The sequence below is a fragment of the Lactuca serriola genome, chromosome 8 (genome assembly GCF_051521515.1).
Source record: "Lactuca serriola cultivar US96UC23 chromosome 8, Lser_US96UC23_V15, whole genome shotgun sequence".
NCBI classification, from domain to species: domain Eukaryota; kingdom Viridiplantae; phylum Streptophyta; class Magnoliopsida; order Asterales; family Asteraceae; genus Lactuca; species Lactuca serriola.
This window is the reverse complement of record NC_136415.1, coordinates 225,099,588-225,116,316: the sequence shown is the minus strand read 5'-3', so window position 1 is coordinate 225,116,316 and position 16,729 is coordinate 225,099,588. Positions and strand designations below refer to the sequence as shown.

The following is a 16,729-nucleotide window of genomic DNA, read 5'->3' as shown; positions in this document are numbered from 1 at the left end:
TTTTTGATACGACAATAATCCACATTTTTGTCCCTCTTTTTGGGTGGGATAAAAGGCTACAGTTTTTATTCCATTTTTTCATGTGGGACAAAAAGTTGCAGTTTTTGTCTCATTGACATGAGACAATAAGTTGCAGTTTTTGTCTCATTGACATGAGACAATAAGCTGCAGTTTTTGTCCCACTTTTTTCTATGGGACAAAAAAGCTGCAACTTTTTGTCACAGACAAAAAGTTGCAGTTATTTTGAAACCTATGAGGTTTCAGAATAACTTCTAGAAATTTCAGTTAGATTTATGGAATGATACGTAGGCTCACGATTCACCATCAAATCTTCTAGAACTTCATTTCCACCCTGAAGATCCATACTCACATCCTGCACATGGGGAGCTTGTCCCTTGTAACAATTTTTTGCTCAAGATTTCAAAACAAAATATTCAACCCGAAATCACTGCAAATGCTCATTTGAAAGAAGATGATGAGAATGAGACACATATATTAGAAAAACAAGAAGACACGATTTGTGCAGATATTGTTGGACATGTGTCAGAAACATATTATTTTAATGGTGAGAAAAATGTCCAATCTTTACATTTATGTAAACCATAAACCCTGAACCCTAAACATGTTGTGTTTGAATCATACAGGAATGGTAGACTACCAACATGTTCTAGGTGTTCATGCTGACGTGGCACGGAAAAAGAAGAGAAATTGGGATGATGTGGAACCATAATTTGGTGCGTGTTTATTAAAAAATGATATATAATTGAAAAAATGTAACTTTTTGTGTTTTGTGTAACTTTGTAGAGAAACATGGCCTTATTGATGTGGATCAAGAGGATTTGATGATTTTATTATCCCCTCTTTTCTCATTGAAGAATATTCCGGAGAATGTGGTGTAAGAATAAGATGCTTTATATTGTCACAATAAGATATGTTCAAAAGACGTAAATGCCCCTCCTCATTTATATTCTTGTAGGTTGAAACCATCTATGTATGTGAGTTTGAAAAAGAAACAAGAGGGAGTTGTACAACATCGTTGGGAGGTAAGTAAGATCAATCACTTTTCAATATTTTTTTTTATCTTGAGGGCAAAACAATAATCTTACCATAACTTATGTTTTTTCTAACTTATTGTGTGAGTGTAGATGGATATTGAGCCAATTATTGCAATTGATTTCAACATCAAAGATATCCTTAATTACAACTCCTTTTATAGATTCTTCTTATTTCTTCCACTATTTCTTTTTTTTTGTTGGCCTTAACATGTTGACACATGTTCCTAAAAAAGTAAATTGGGAAAAGTTTATAAAAGAAGGAACATATGAATGGAATTGCCAAAAGAGTTATGCCGACCGGTACCGATCTGAGTTGAAGTTTCGGGTTGGCGATATGGTACTACTGAAGGTCTCACCCTGGAAGTGTGTGATACGCTTAAGGAAAAGGGGAAAGTTGGGTCGCCAATACATTGGGTCATTCAGGATAATTTCCAGGGTTGGCAAGGTGGCATATAGACTGGATCTCCCGGAGGAGCTCAGTCAGATCCACAACACTTTTCACGTCTTGTAGCTGTGAAAGTGCATATTGGATGAGAAGGCGGTTGTGTCATTGGATGATATTCAGGTCGATAAGCGCCTGAAATACGTTGAGAGGCCAGTGGCTGGTCTGGAAAGGAAGGTGAAGTTTTTACGTAACAAGCAGATACCTTTGGTAAAGGTACAGTGGGAGCACCGGAGGGGATCAGAGTGGACTTAGGAGCCGGAAGCTGAGATGCGGGAGCATTACCCGGAGTTGTTCACCGCAACAGACTTTGAGGACGAAGTCTAGCTCAAGAAGGGGAGAATTGTAACATCCGGACTCCCAGGTATAAATTTAAAGCTTTTATATTCATATTTTTAAGGCAACTCGACGAGTTGGAGGCCCTAACTCGTCGTGTAGAGACCAGGATGGCCGCGTAAAATTTAGAACCCACTTGACGAGTTGGAGGACCTAACTCGATGAGTTGAAGCTAGATGTGAAAACTGTAATTTTTAGGTTTTGCACCCTATTTAAAGGATCTTATGGCTCACTTGTAGCCTCTCTCATCGCCCCTTACCGGAGAAAACCCTAAGTACCCTATTGTGTGAGTGTGTGAGCTTGGAAAGTCACTTTTGGTGCCCTTTTTAAAGGACTATTGAAGATTGAAGATATTGGAGTGAGAAGGAGGTTGTAGATCTGGTATCTACTTTGTTTTGGCATTCATATTGAGGTATAAAGCTATTACCTTGACCTCTTATTGCTTAGATCTTCCCTTATGAAAGAATATGGTCATTTCTAGTGCAAAATTGAGTCACTCTCGGGTTTTGAGCTTGTCTTGAGGATATGGTTTCTGATCTGGACTCCTCTAGCCCCCCATGGACATAAAGTCATCGACTTTATCTAGTTTTGGCCCTTCTCCATGCCCTAAACCTCTTCTTAAGCTTAGTTTTGGGTGTTTTTGCCTCTTGAGGCCTTGCATGCACGTAAAGTTAGCAACTTTACGTGGTAACTTCATCTTAGAAGGCTAGATCTACAGTTTGGAGCCATGATTTCGATTTAAAAGCGGCTGAATGAGAAAAGGGCTGAAGGAAATCGACGAGTTGCTTAGCTAACTTGACAAGTTGGATAAAGGTTTTCTCGCTTTTAGGATTCTGAGTGAAATCAACGAGTTGGTGAGATAACTCGATGAGTTGGTTAGGGCTTTTCCTGGTCTTATGGATATTGTATGGGCTTGACGGGTTGTTTTGGCAACTCGACGAGTTGAATCAAGTTTTCACGATTTTTCAGAGTTCTGAAGGAACTCGACGAGTTGCTAGATGCACTCGACGAGTTGGGTCAATATGGACTGTTGAACTTGACTATTGACGTTGATTTTGACCAAGGGTTGACCAAGTTTGACTTCCGAGGGTATTTCGGTAATTTGGGTCTTGATAGAATTGGTTCTATGGTGGTTGTAGGTGTTTGAGTTTGGAGTTGTGTTTGGGAGATTGACATTATCATCCAGTGCTACTTGCGAGGTGAGTTCCTCCTACTATACTGACAGGGTCTATAGCACCAAGGCCGACCCTTTTTGGATTTATATCCTGGTTTATTTCATGATGACATGATTAGTGATTTATTAGATATGCATCCTAGTAGATAGGATGGTGCTACACTTATTGATCTGTTAGATTTGTATCCTGGTATATAGGATGATGATATGATTAGTGATCGGTTAGATTTGTATTACTATCTGTGCATGCTAGCTAGCGTTTGATATCTATATGTGATTGTGTGATTGCGGGTGGGTTGAGGCGGCCCAGATATGCCTGAAAATATATGTATGTTATGTGGTTACATGGTATGTGGTATAGTGGGGGAACTCACTAAGCTTCGTGCTTACGGTTTTCAGTTGTTGTTTCAGGTACCTCTTCATTCAAGGGGAAGGAGCTGGCGCGGTAGCAGCTCATTACACACATGCTCTTTGTATTCCGCACTAGGAGTCATACTGGGATTTGTACTCTGACACTATTATATTTTGTTTTGGTCACGGTCACGAGACATGTTTTATTAAAAGTTATTATCTTATGATATTTTGTTACAACCGTATTGCAAATCATTTAATTAAAAATGAAATTTTTGGCCCGTATTTTTGGGATGTTACACATATTCAGCCCCTTCTAGTCAAATCTAAAGCCCCAAACTACAGATTTGGTCCCCTAGGGTTAAGATACCACGTAAAGTTGCTAACTTTACATCCATGCATGGTATCCAAGTTGCTAAAACACTCAAATATAGCTTAATAAGGGGTTTAGGGTATGGAGGAGGGCCAAGACTAGATAAACTTTATGTCCATGGAGGCCTAGAGGTGTCCAAATCTTAAGTCATAGCTTCAAGACATGCTCCAATCCCAAAAATGGCTCCAATATGAACCAAAAATGCCAATACACTTCCATAGGAGGAGATCTAAGAAATGAAAGGCCAAGGTATAAACTTTATACCTCCAAATGGCTACAAGAACACTGATAATCCCGGATCCACAACTTCTCCCGTCACTATGCACCACCAATCTTCTAACTTCTTCAAGAAAAAGCATAAAAGAACACTCTTAAAACTCACACACACACACACACTCAAAATGGAGAGGGAAGGCAATATTAGGGTTTCTCTGATTGAGGGGACGATGAAGCAGGCTGCAAATTAGTCATAAGGTCTTTAAATATGGTGCAAAACCCTGAAAATTAGGGTTTCATAATCAGCCGTCAACTCGTTGAGTTTTGCATCCACAACTCGACGAATAGAGATCTTCCTACTCGTCGAGTTGAGGCCATCAACTCGACGAGTTCCAAATCAAACTGTCCTTTTTAGATAAAATTCTTATACCTGAGAGTCGGCATGTTACAATGTATGTGAATGTTGTGTTTCAAACCAAATAAAAGCCACAATGACACCAACGGTAATGGGGTACTACTCTCATCATCACGAAAAGTACCACCACCAGCAACATACGATATACGACCAATACATTTCACTACTAAAGAACTTCTAATAAATTGTCCACCATTCCCCAGAAGGAAGCTAATAAAAGGAACAAAAATATTAGAAATATCCATCAAGTTGAGCCATTTTGAAATATCAGTCAATCTATTGATCCATATTCCTTCGGTGTATCAAATGGATTCTTTAACCCCTTCCCTTTAGCCTGTTCTCTTGTGTATATCATGACTCTTGTCACTTTGTTAAACAAGCCATAACCAAGAGGATCCACAAGATAACACTTTATCCCTGGATCATTTTCCTTTAAATATCAAGAAACACCAACTATAGTGCCATATGTCCCTGCAATTGTAACAAAAGCATGTAATTTGCCTCTTGTCTCATCCCATATCTTAGACCTAATTCCTTCATAATGAGCTGATGTAGTTTGTAGTTTGCAGGGTTCTCAAATTGATCTGTGAAGAAGACATTTTAGAAGCCCTAAAATTGATAGAGAATATCAACTTAACCTCTTCAATTTTTCTCTAAATGTAACCTATCGGTTTCACGATGTTTAAAGAAGACGTCTCGTCCTAGAACCACTGAATTAATTTCCTCAGCTCCGTCACAACCTAAATTTGGAAATTTGGAAAAATATTGGGTTTGAAGACGACATATCATGATGTCGAACAAGTGTCTGATCACTCCTCTTGTAAGAGTTATTGTGTGCATCAGCTTCGTTGCTTCAACCTCTTCTGCTGTGTGCATCACTCTTCTTGCAAGAGTTATTATGTTGTGCTTTAAATCATTTTTCAAAACCCATGTAGGTGAACTATGATGATGATCGGTGGTAAGTGGATGATGGTTGAGAACTAGTAGCATGATATGGTTGGTGGTGGAGTTTGAATTTCACATACATGTATTGAAGAACATCTAAAATCGTAAATAATCCATCTGATGGAATCAGATGAGAATGTGATATAGCACGAAGATTTCTAATCACAATCTCGAATCATTGATACGGAGAAATCGATGTATTGAATAGATAAGTTGTGATTTAGATGAAAAGAAAAAAAATCACAGATGAAGGAGAAGTTGTTTTTCAGGGATGAAGACAGTTGAACGATCATTTGGCATTGAAGGTGAAGGTGCCTTAAATTTTATATACCGACATTTGATTCGGCATAGTAACCAAGTCTTAGGTCCTTAATAATCAGGTTAATAGTAACCAAGTCTTAGGTCCTTTAAATGCAAGAAAAAAAAACATAAGGACCATTTAAAACATACCCTTAATTTCATGTCATGTTAGGTTTTACCAGTCGTTTGTTTGGCCTCTTACCGAAAGAGAGGTAAGATCCGACTCGCAACCTCTTGCTCCATCCTCAAAGCCTGGTTCGGTCAGCTGAGAAAAAAAGCTGACTGAGAAAAGAACGTCCTTTGCCTTTATTTGCCCTCTTCTTCTCCTTGAACGGTGACTTAACTCCTTCCTCTCCATTGTGTCCCTCCATCCGCATAAGCCTCACCGGTCACCTCCTCCACCGTCGCCCTCTCCAGCACCGGCAACCTTCTGCCTTCTCCATCGTCGGTCAGCTTCGCTGCCTTCTTCATCAATCACATCGTTTCTTCTTCATCGATCAGCAGGCTCAGATTTTGAACCAGGTATGTTAGGTCTTCGTTAGTTCATTGATAAAACTGTGTGTGTAATTTTGGTTATCAGGCAGTGAATAAGTTTTACGATTTTGTTAATTTCTTGTTCTGATATTGCCTTCCTTTTACGTTGGGATCCATATTATTTAGCATCTGGTTGTTTTAATTCTTGTTAGCTCTTACAATTTATTCTTTTCATTCAAGTTTTATTAACGCCTACAAGGTGTTTGATGTTTTGTTCCTTTTAATTAAAGCATGGGAAACTGAACATCCTATTTATACTAGTTTAACCACAGGTTCACATTCAAGTAAATTTTAATTTTGATTTTTATCTACTTTACACAATGCTTAATCACTGATTGAACCATAACATATCCTATACATAGGTAATGATATCAGGGGAGAGGTCAAATATCATCAAAGTATTTGTAACAGTGAACTCACTCATGTCTTTTTGCTTCAAAACCAATCACATATCATTATATTTTCCTGATTAGTAATCAAATTCCTAAATTTTAAAATGAATAATCCAATTCCCAATTCAACATTTCTAATGTCCGAAGGTTTTTGTCATATGTGAACAGGGATGTTAGAAATGATGCTGTTTCATTAACCATCCTTTACTGCGAGTCTATTATGCAGATGTTTGAACTATAGATTTTCCTATGTATATAATGTGCCATAATCCAATTCCAATTGAAGCAAAGTACTTTACATCTTTTACCATGTTTGCTACTTAACACATGCTTTTGTTTTGTTTCAAGTGTTATTATCCCTTTGTATTGAATTAATTCCCTTGAGTTTTTACATTGTTGCAACTTCAATAGTATCAATGGGGGTGATAAAAGATGGTTGTATTTCGGGAACTTTACCAAGTAACAAAGTCTTTGGAGTCAACTATCCTGGTTATCCTTCATCTATGGAACGTGCTTTGGTTACTCTTGGTGGAGCCGAAGGTATTTCCATGGTATGCTAATTACCACACCCACACATTCTTCCATTATATTAAAAGCTTCCATTTATAGGTGAGCAAAAAGGCTGAAGTTATTGTCTCATCTTTTTGGATGAGACAATAATATGCAGTTTTTGTCCCTCTTATTGGGTTGGACAAAAAGTTGTAGTTTTTGTCTCATTGACATGCCACAAAAAACTGTAGTTTTTGTCCCACTTTTTCAGGTGGGACAAAAAGCTGCAATTTGTCTCATTGACATGGGACAATAAGCTACAGTTTTTGTCCCACTTTTTGGGTGGGACAAAAATGCTGCAACTTTTTGTCCTACCTTGTTGGGAGGACAAAAAGTTGTAGCTTGTCTTATTGACATGAGACAATAAGCTGTAGTTTTTGTCCTACTTTTGTGGGTGGGACAAAAAAGCTGCAACTTTTTGTCACGTATAAAAAGTTTGCAGTTATTCTGAAATATGAGGTTTCAAAATAACTTCTAGAAATTTCAATTAGGTTTTGTGGCATGATATGTAGGCTCGTGAGTCGCCATCAAATCTTCTAGAACTTCGTTTCCGCCCTGAAGATCCTTACTCACATCCTGCACACGGGGAGCTTGTCCCTTGTAACAATTTTTTGGTCAAGATTTCAAAACAAAATATTCAACCCGAAATCACTGCAAATGCTCATTTGAAAGAAGATGATGAGAATGAGACACATATATTAGAAAAACAAGAAGACACGATTTGTGCAGATATTGTTGGACATGTGTCAGAAACATATTATTTTAATGGTGAGAAAAATGTCCAATCTTTACATTTATGTATACCCTAAACCCTAAACCCTAAACCATAAACCCTGAACCCTAAACATGTTGTGTTTGAGTCATACAGGAATGGTAGATTACCAACATGTTCTTGGTGTTCATGCTGACGTGGCACGGAAAAAGAAGAGAAATTGGGATGATGTGGAACCACAATTTGGTGCGTGTTTATTAAAAAAATGATATATAATTGAAAAATGTAACTTTTTGTGTTTTGTGTAACTTTGTAGAAAAACATGGCCTTATTGATGCGGATCAAGAGGATTTGATGATTTTATTGCCTCCCCTTTTCTCATTGAAGAATATTCCGGAGAATGTGGTGTAAGAATAAGATGTTTTATCTTGCTACAATAAGATATGTTCAAAAGACGTAAATGCCCTCCTCATTTATATTCTTGTAGGTTGAAACCATCTATGTATGTGAGTTTGAAAAAGAAACAAGAGGGAGTTGTACAACATCGTTGGGAGGTAAGTAAGATCAATCACTTCTCAATAATATATTTTTTTTTATCTTGAGGGCAAAACAGTAATCTTACCATAACTTATGTTCTTTCTAACTTATTGTTTGAGTGTAGATGGACATTGAGCCAAGTCTTGCAATTGATTTCAACATCAAAGATATCCTTAATTACAACTCCTTTTATAGATTCTTCTTATTTCTTCCACTATTTCTTTTTTTGGTGGCCTTAACGTGTTGATACATGTTCCTAAAAAAGTAAACTGGGAAAAGTTTATAAAAGAAGGAACAGATGAATGGAATTGCCAGATGGCAGTTTGTGATTCGTTTGAGGAGCGTCCTATATGGATCAAAGAATCTTTGTCTGAACATTTGTCAAACAAAGGTCTCAAACTTAGTAGCAACTATTTGAAAAGGTGTGTTTACTGTTTACAAACTTATCTTGCATATACGAGGGCAAATTTGTAAAATGTTCTCTTACTGATTTATGTCATGTCCTCATTTATAGGCTTCTATTTAGGGCAGCATATTATTTTTCAAACGGACCTTTTCTTAGGTTTTGGATCAGAAAAGGATACGATCCACGTAAAGATTCGGAATCTCGCATGTGAGAATTTTATCATTTTTAATTTTATTGATTCTAAAAAAAGATTTATTGATTTTTTTTTTTTTTTTTTTTTTTTTTTTTTTTTTTTTTTTATGTTTTGGAAACAGATATCAAAGGATTGACTTCAGAGTACCTCCATCCTTACGAAGCTATTGTGATAATGGCATAGCATCCGGGTGACACATTTATAAAATTTTATCTTTTTTTTTTTAGAATATAAACTTTGATATTATTATTATAAAAAAATGGAGTTAATAGTGATTCATCCACTCCATTTTTTACACCAAGTAGTATATTCCAAGTATATTCCTTTCCTCCAACTTTTCTAGATTTTCATGAATACCCCTTCAATTTACAAGGTTTTTACAAATTTGTCTAAAATTTGTTTGTTACAATAACTTAAAACTTTATATTATATAAGGGGTTAATCTCAAAAAGGGCCTTATATTTTATGTTTTTCCGGATTAAACCTTAAACTTCATTTTTTTTTCTAAAAAGACCTTGTATTTTTCCATTTTTTTCCGAAAAAACCCTCACATTTTTATATGTTTTTTTGGGGGTTTTATGCAAAAACGTCTTATTATTTTGGGAATTTTTTTGATAAAGTCCTAAACGTTTTTTTTTAACAGAAAAGTCTCATTATTTTGAGAAAAACACATAATTTGTCAATTTCTGTTAAAATAAAATAACTACTTTTTCGTTAATTTAAGCAAAATGTTAAATAATTGGGTCTTTTCTGTTAAAAAAACATTTAGGACTTCATCAAAAATTTCCCAAAATAATGAGATTTTTCTGCATAAAACCCTTTTTTTGGAAAAAAAAAAAATTACTAAAAGGGCCAAATCGAAAAAAATGAAAAAATGCAAGGTCTTTTTCAGAAAAAATAAAATAAAGTCGAGGTTTAAGCCCAAATAAAAAACAAAATATAAGGTCTTTTTTAAGATTAACCTATATTTAAGAAACATAACTACACAAAATTTAAATCCATTTGAAACAATTATCACATTAAAATACAACAATATAATTAAATAAACTTTTATGCAGATTAAAGCATAAATGGGGAGATTTATGTGGTTTTCGAGTTTTCCCTTACAAATGTCAAATTTCACTTCAATTATATGAACTTCCCGATGATTACATTCAACAAGAGATGACAAAGCCTTCGACTCAAACAACTTGCAATGTAAGTCTTTATTTCTTACTTTTTTTTATAACAAATGTTATTATTATTATTTTTTAATGTTGTTTATATACATTTACAGCTGGCGACAGGTTGGTTTACTCCACATGTCCTTGAGATTTTTCGGTTATGTGTTGCTGTGAGGTTCCTATCCGTGTATCCAAACGCTGGTGCTGAGTCTTTTCTCAAATCGGCTTCTTCACGTCTTGAAAAGTCAAAAAGAGCAGTAACTGTAGTAAAGGAGCCGATAGTTAACCAACAAATCAATAGAGGTGCAAATTTACCATTTTTCAATTTTTTTTTTGATGAAGAGGGCGTTTTCGTCTTTTGCACTGACAAAAAGGTCAAGCGCTGAATCATTCCAACCTCTTAATGGTTAAGTCATTGTCGGATTTCTTAACCGTTCAAAGGCTGTATCAAACGCGTTGAATGCTGACCGATTCTAAATGGTTTCGTTCAGAGGCTATCAAATAGCCTCTGATTCATCACATGATGTTATGCCATGTCATGTCATGTCATGTCATGTTATGTTATGTTATGTCATGTATAACAAATGGAGGCTAAATATGCAAGTGGTTTTGACTTTTGACTTTTGACCACGCTTTGACTAAGCAGATGAGGTGATTATTGAAGAAAAAGGCATGAGCAATGATGAAGAAGAAGATGATGAGGATGATGATGATGTAGAAGATGATATGGAGGATGAAGATTTTGATGCGGATGAGGGACTTGATTTGGTAAGTGTTATTGAAACTACCCTTTTTTTGTTCACATGATGCTTGGATAAATTATTTTAGAGTAAATTACACGAATGATCCCTATGGTTTAGGGTAATTTGCGTGTTTGGTCTCTAATTTAATTTTTTAAATCGGAAGGTCCTTACTGGTTGTTTTTGTTACGCACTTGGTCTCTGTCTTACCTAAAAAGACTATTTTGCCATTGATTTTTTAATTTATTTAAATAAACACACCCCAATCTCATCCCCTCATCTTACCTTACCTACCCAACAAATTTTCCTTATTTAAATAGTCTTTTTAGGTAAGACAGGGACCAATCTCGTAACAAAAACAAACAGTAGGGACCAAGTGTATAACAAAAACAAACAGTAGGGACCTTCCGAGTTAAAAAATTAAATTAGGGACCAGGCGTGCTAATTACCCCAAACCATAGGGACCATTCGTGTAATTTACTCATTATTTTAAAAAATATTTGAGAATAAGGACAACACATTGTTTTTTTTTTTTTTTTCTATATTCTTTTCCTCTAATATTTATTTTGTTAATGTTTGTTTCTAGGTTGGTGATGGGACCAATTTCTTACAAGAACCATCTTGTATCCTTATTGTTACCATTTTTCCTTTACTTATTTTTTGTCATGTGATTTTTTTTCTTTATTTTGATATGAAATTTCCTATATGTTGTAAAGATACAAATGAAGATAACATTTCAAAGAGCTACTTGCAAGACCTCTTTGGTAGTTTTCCTTATAATAATGGAGGAGGCAATGAGTTCCAAGATGGTGAAAATAGTGATGGAGAATATCATATATATGATCAAGATAGTGATGAAAACTACTCCGATGATGATTACTAATATTGTTTGTGTTAGCAGAATTTTATTTAGTATTTTTTCATATTGTGTTGCTTTCACTTGTTTTTTTTTTGAGCTTCAAATCTTCAAATCAGTAAGGTGAAAGTCATTTTTGTATAAAAAGATCACTTTTGTCTTTGGACAGGAGAAAGAAAGGTTGATGTTGAGTCATGTCTCTCACATTTTTGACAAAGGGGATCCAACAATATCAACTAGCACTCTAATTCAAACTCATAACAATATTTGTGTTAACAAATTAATATGTTTTCACATGGATTGTGAAAACATATAGTGGCCAATTGAAAAGACGGTAGACATTAAATACAACAATCTATTTCATAACAATATTTATTTGTATGAATATATTTTACCACTTCAAAAACAAACACAACCTTAGACTCAGGCTGGCCCAATGGGCGAGATGGGCCGTAGCCTAGGGCAACATAGAAAAAGGGGCATAAATTTGATTTGGTAATTAATACCGTATATACGGTTTGGCTCACAGTTTAGTCGTGGTTCAATTCAAAGCTGTTTGGGGGCGTCATCTTGAGCGTTCAAGCATCTTCTTGAGAAGCCAATCGTCATCTAGAAAAACGCATTGTCCAGTCCAAGGAGCAGAATCTTTAATCGATTGAAGAACTGATCATTCTTGTTATAATTTCATTAGTTCTCTGTTAAACCTAGTGGCTACTGCATAAAATTTCTTTATTTCTCATTCCAATTTAAGATTTCTCTTTTTTGATTCTTTACTTTCTCATTCTTTACTTAGCACAACCAAAATCCTGTAACATGATGATTTCTGAAGCATAATGTCACCGAAAATATGAAAAACTATGAGGTTTTTGATTTCTAAACTGTGTTTGGGTGAGTTCGATTTCTGAATTCTTATCTCTCTGATTATGTTTTCTTTTCTCATTCCAACTCCTGAAACCTACTATACCCAATTTCTCTACTTCTCCTAATTTCCAGACTCAATTTATCTACTACTCATTCTAATTTTTGACTGGTTTCTAAGTTTGATTTTTTTATTTATTTATTTATTTATTTATTTATTTATTTATTTATTTTTTTTTCTGATTTATGAAGCACAAACCACAAAAATATGAAGAAGCTTGAGGTTTTCGATTCTAAATCGGGGTTGGGTGAGTTAAATTTCCGAATTCTGGTATATCATATTCGGCTGTCTTAAATGTTTTTGTTTGTTTGTTTTAGGAGTTGGACTGTTTGCTGATTGTTAGAGGTTGATTAAAGTAGAAAAAGTGAAAATCGATTACATTTTTTGTTGCTTTAGGTTTGATTCTAACTTTTTGTGGTAGCTTCAGATTAAATTTCTAGTCTTGTAGAGTTTATTTCTAAACTTTATTGTTCTAATTACCAGATGTGAATGAAAAGGCATATAATTTTCTATTGAACTTATGTTTAGGACTTTCTAGAGACAACAAAAGGTATAACTGTATAAATTGATTTCATTGTTCCTAATAGAAAGTAGGTTTAAAAGTAAATGCCTATTTCTGATTCTATTATGAGGTTATAGTAGAAAAGAAGTTGTTCAAATAGAAGTTCTTAAAATTGTATCTACAAAGTACCATGATATAAGAAAGATCGAATGGATCAACAATTCTTAGCATTCAAATTTTATAAAATATTGATTATTATAAAATAAAAGATGTTTTTGCTTCAAAAAAATGCATGAAGATATCGTTTTAAATGAATTGGTTTTTTTTCCGTAATATTTGTTTGATTATAAAATTTACTGTATTTATGATCTAATAATTTTTTTATATATACCTTTTTGCCCCAGATAGTTAAAACCAATGGACCGGCCTTGCTTAGACTAATTCCAATGTATACATTTTACAAACCAAAGGGAAATGAATTTGAGAGCAAACTTACTCCAAGTATATAGTCAAGAACACATCCCCTGTTTAGGTGAATTTTTAGGCAAGATTACATATTTCTCTCATTGTTGTAACAATGCAAGAAAACGAATTCATTATCACCTCCCTTATTTCAATAAAATCATGTCCAACATTAGCCTAAGTCACTCTAGTTTACTTATTCTGTGTCCTACCTTTGCGTCGGTAATTTTTCCTTGGAATTATTTGCACTATAGAATACGTGCAATTGGTTAGATTGAATAATTTCTTAACAAACATAAAACATACCGGATTTTTTTTAACATGATAGATTTTTAAACAAGAATCTAATTTTTATTACAAAGTTTCATTCAATATTTGTAAAAATAGAACCACCTAATGTGACACTTACCATGAGACCAATGACGACACCACTTATTGTGGTCGTGACTACAGTTGTAAACCATACCAAAAGACCATAAAAATTTTTAGTGCTCACTTTAAATGGTAAAAGCATAATTTTTTTTTGGTCATACCTTAGTTGAATAGCTAGCAGCCTAACATACACATCTTCCAATCTATTCATAAACTACACTTATTGTGAGAGCAATGATGACACCACCTATTGTGGCTGTCACTATAGTTGTAAACAAGACTTGAATCTTCAACCAATTGAAAAGTTCTGATACCCTTTGATTTTTTTTTTCTACGTTGAACCCTTCTAGGTTCTTAGCTAAATTTGGTAGATACGTTGTATCATGTATGTATCACCAACATGGTTAGACGTTTTTAACCTTAATTGTGTGAAAAACTCCATTAAGGCCCCGTTTGGTACGCGGAACAGGACGGGACAGAACATAACAAGGTCCTATCACTGAGCGTTTGGCACGGACGGGACCGGGACAAAGTTAGTTGTTGACCAAGTCCAATGGGACTATTTCTCTAAAATTTAGTCCCATCCAAAACCATAGAACACAATTGGACAAAAGCCAAAATGACAAAAAAAAACCATTTCTAGTGTGTTTCTTTTTGTTACGGTGTTGCCAATTACTATATAACGAGTTCAGTCCAGTCCAGTTCTGTCCAATCTAGTTCTGTCCCACTTAGTCCCACCACCAAACGCTACCTAAGGGTTTAGTTGGTAAAGTAAGATGAAATTTAAGGATGTTGGTACTTAGTGTATTTCCATTTAAATGGCAAGACTTAATTTCATTATTTTGATTAAGTCTAAGGTTTCGTTTAAGTGAAAATATAAGTGAGCAGAAAGAAAAGATGAAAATCAAGCCTTGTTATGGTAATGCATAAAGGGAATTGGATTTGTTCAATGACAGCTAGCCAATCCAACCCTTGACAGCTATTCCGATTTCTTCACATCCAAGTTAATAGTTTTGTTGTTTTAAATAGTTTGTTTTCAGTTTCCTGATTGGTTTAGATCTAGAACTCTTTCACATCTTGTATATATACCCTACATGGGTTTGTTTTTTAATTGATCAGTTAATAAAAATTTCATTCAAACCTATATCCAGTTTTTTTTATGGTATCAGAGAGCACGATACCTTTCCTGCCGATCAATCATGACAGGAGAAACACCGAGCATCAGTCCTTCCAGCAAAAATCCATCATTGGACACCGGATCACCCTTCTACATTCATCCGACCGACTATCCTCAACAAATTCATGTCAATGAAATCCTAAACGACAACAACTATGTCGACTCGGCAAGGGAGATGAAGGATTTTCTCTTGGCCAAGAATAAATCGGGTTTCATTGATGGAACTCTTGTCAAACCGACGGAAGATGGCATGGGAACGATGTGATGCCCTAATATGGGGATGGATGACGGCTGCAATGGAGAAGGAGATACGAAACAATGTCAAATACGCTAATACAACCCAAGCAGTTTGGGAAGATTTTGAAGAACGTTTTGGAAAGGAAAGCGCACCTTGTGCTTATGAACTGAAACGAGCACCGACGATGATGAGACAATATAACACCTCCATATCTAGGAAGTAAAACATGCAAAGTGAAACACAATAACAAACTAATTATCTGTGGTCTCAAAATCTATTGAGTATAAATAATCTCTACTATTTAATCACCATAATAATTACAACTTTACTCATTGTATAATGTTACGAGTAATCAACTAACCACTTGAATTAAATAACATCACTCATGCCATGTTATTAACATGCATACTATGGCTCTCTCTATGGTCCTTCCTTTGTGAACATATCGACTGGACACCATTCCAATGATGCTCATTTCACAATTCAAAATTCTTGTCATCGTCAAAAATGTATTGGAATTCCAACCTCACATGCATTGACCTTTTGTGAGGTCGAGACTTCAAAGTCACAGAGACTGAGCTAACGATATTATAAAATGTTCCATTGGAACTTTGTTACTAGAAACAATTCCATGATAATGAAGGTTCAAATTCAAGGTACACTCCTTGAACACTTGTCTTGCATTAAAGTTTCCAACTCACACGTAGATTTAATAATCAACTCCCATTATGGAAACATTTCCATATTCCCATACGACCATCGATTCTGATCAAGAATCATCTCAATCTAAAAGATGCCACCATCGTCCATCCAAATTAATACCATACTTTCATCTGTCCACAAGCAACCAAGCTTCAGTAAACCTCAGAATGTTCTTGATAATTGTTTAACAACTCTAGTCACATAAAAAATTCTAATCCTTTTTCTCTCAATGCTCAAGGCATTTGGAAAAATCAAAATAAGTGGATATTACAACATATGTAATCAATCCTATATCCGAAGCGTATGAGACTCGATTCATTATATCTGATATCTGTTCAATCTCTCGCTATAATATTTTCATATATGGAATCTCCTATGTTGAACTATTTCAACATGATATTCACATATGTCTATGACTAAGTTCTATTAAACTATACGATCTAATCCTTTAGATTTGAAACAAAGTATGAGTGACCTCTTCTATTATAGCGAAAAAATTCCCAAACTTTGAATTTTAAAAATTGAGAATTTTGTTCCCTACGAACAGTATTGTTAACATGCAATACTATCATAACAGTTATGCTCCCACTAGCTCTGACATGTAACCAGAAATCAATTAGACTTCTAGAAATCAATTGTCTTGATTTTCTTACTTAAGTACAGATTTC

At 34.9% G+C, this 16,729-nt stretch overlaps 1 protein-coding gene and 1 long non-coding RNA gene across 3 annotated transcripts; both read left to right on the top strand.

Moving 5' to 3' along the window:
* Nucleotides 1-803: 803 nt before the first annotated feature.
* LOC145068563 (uncharacterized) lies at nt 804-1,231 on the top strand. Its single transcript, XR_013689004.1, has 3 exons — nt 804-895; nt 977-1,043; nt 1,146-1,231. It is a non-coding gene; the product is annotated as an uncharacterized LOC145068563 (long non-coding RNA).
* A 4,568-nt stretch (nt 1,232-5,799) lies between these two features.
* Nucleotides 5,800-11,906, top strand: LOC145068561 (uncharacterized). 2 transcript variants are annotated; one of them, XM_079015540.1, is made up of 15 exons: nt 5,800-6,129; nt 6,945-7,084; nt 7,595-7,850; nt 7,951-8,040; nt 8,111-8,201; nt 8,282-8,348; nt 8,456-8,500; nt 8,584-8,753; nt 8,846-8,944; nt 9,052-9,120; nt 9,989-10,127; nt 10,207-10,396; nt 10,740-10,861; nt 11,420-11,456; nt 11,550-11,906. In XM_079015540.1, exons 2-15 carry the CDS (start codon nt 6,950-6,952, stop codon nt 11,714-11,716), a joined length of 1,677 nt encoding a protein of 558 aa, XP_078871666.1. In that variant the 5' UTR covers nt 5,800-6,129; nt 6,945-6,949; the 3' UTR covers nt 11,717-11,906. The 2 variants fall into 2 exon arrangements, with proteins under 2 accessions (XP_078871666.1, XP_078871667.1); XM_079015541.1 differs by having other exon boundaries at nt 5,802-6,129; nt 6,945-7,073.
* The last annotated feature ends 4,823 nt before the right edge of the window (nt 11,907-16,729 follow it).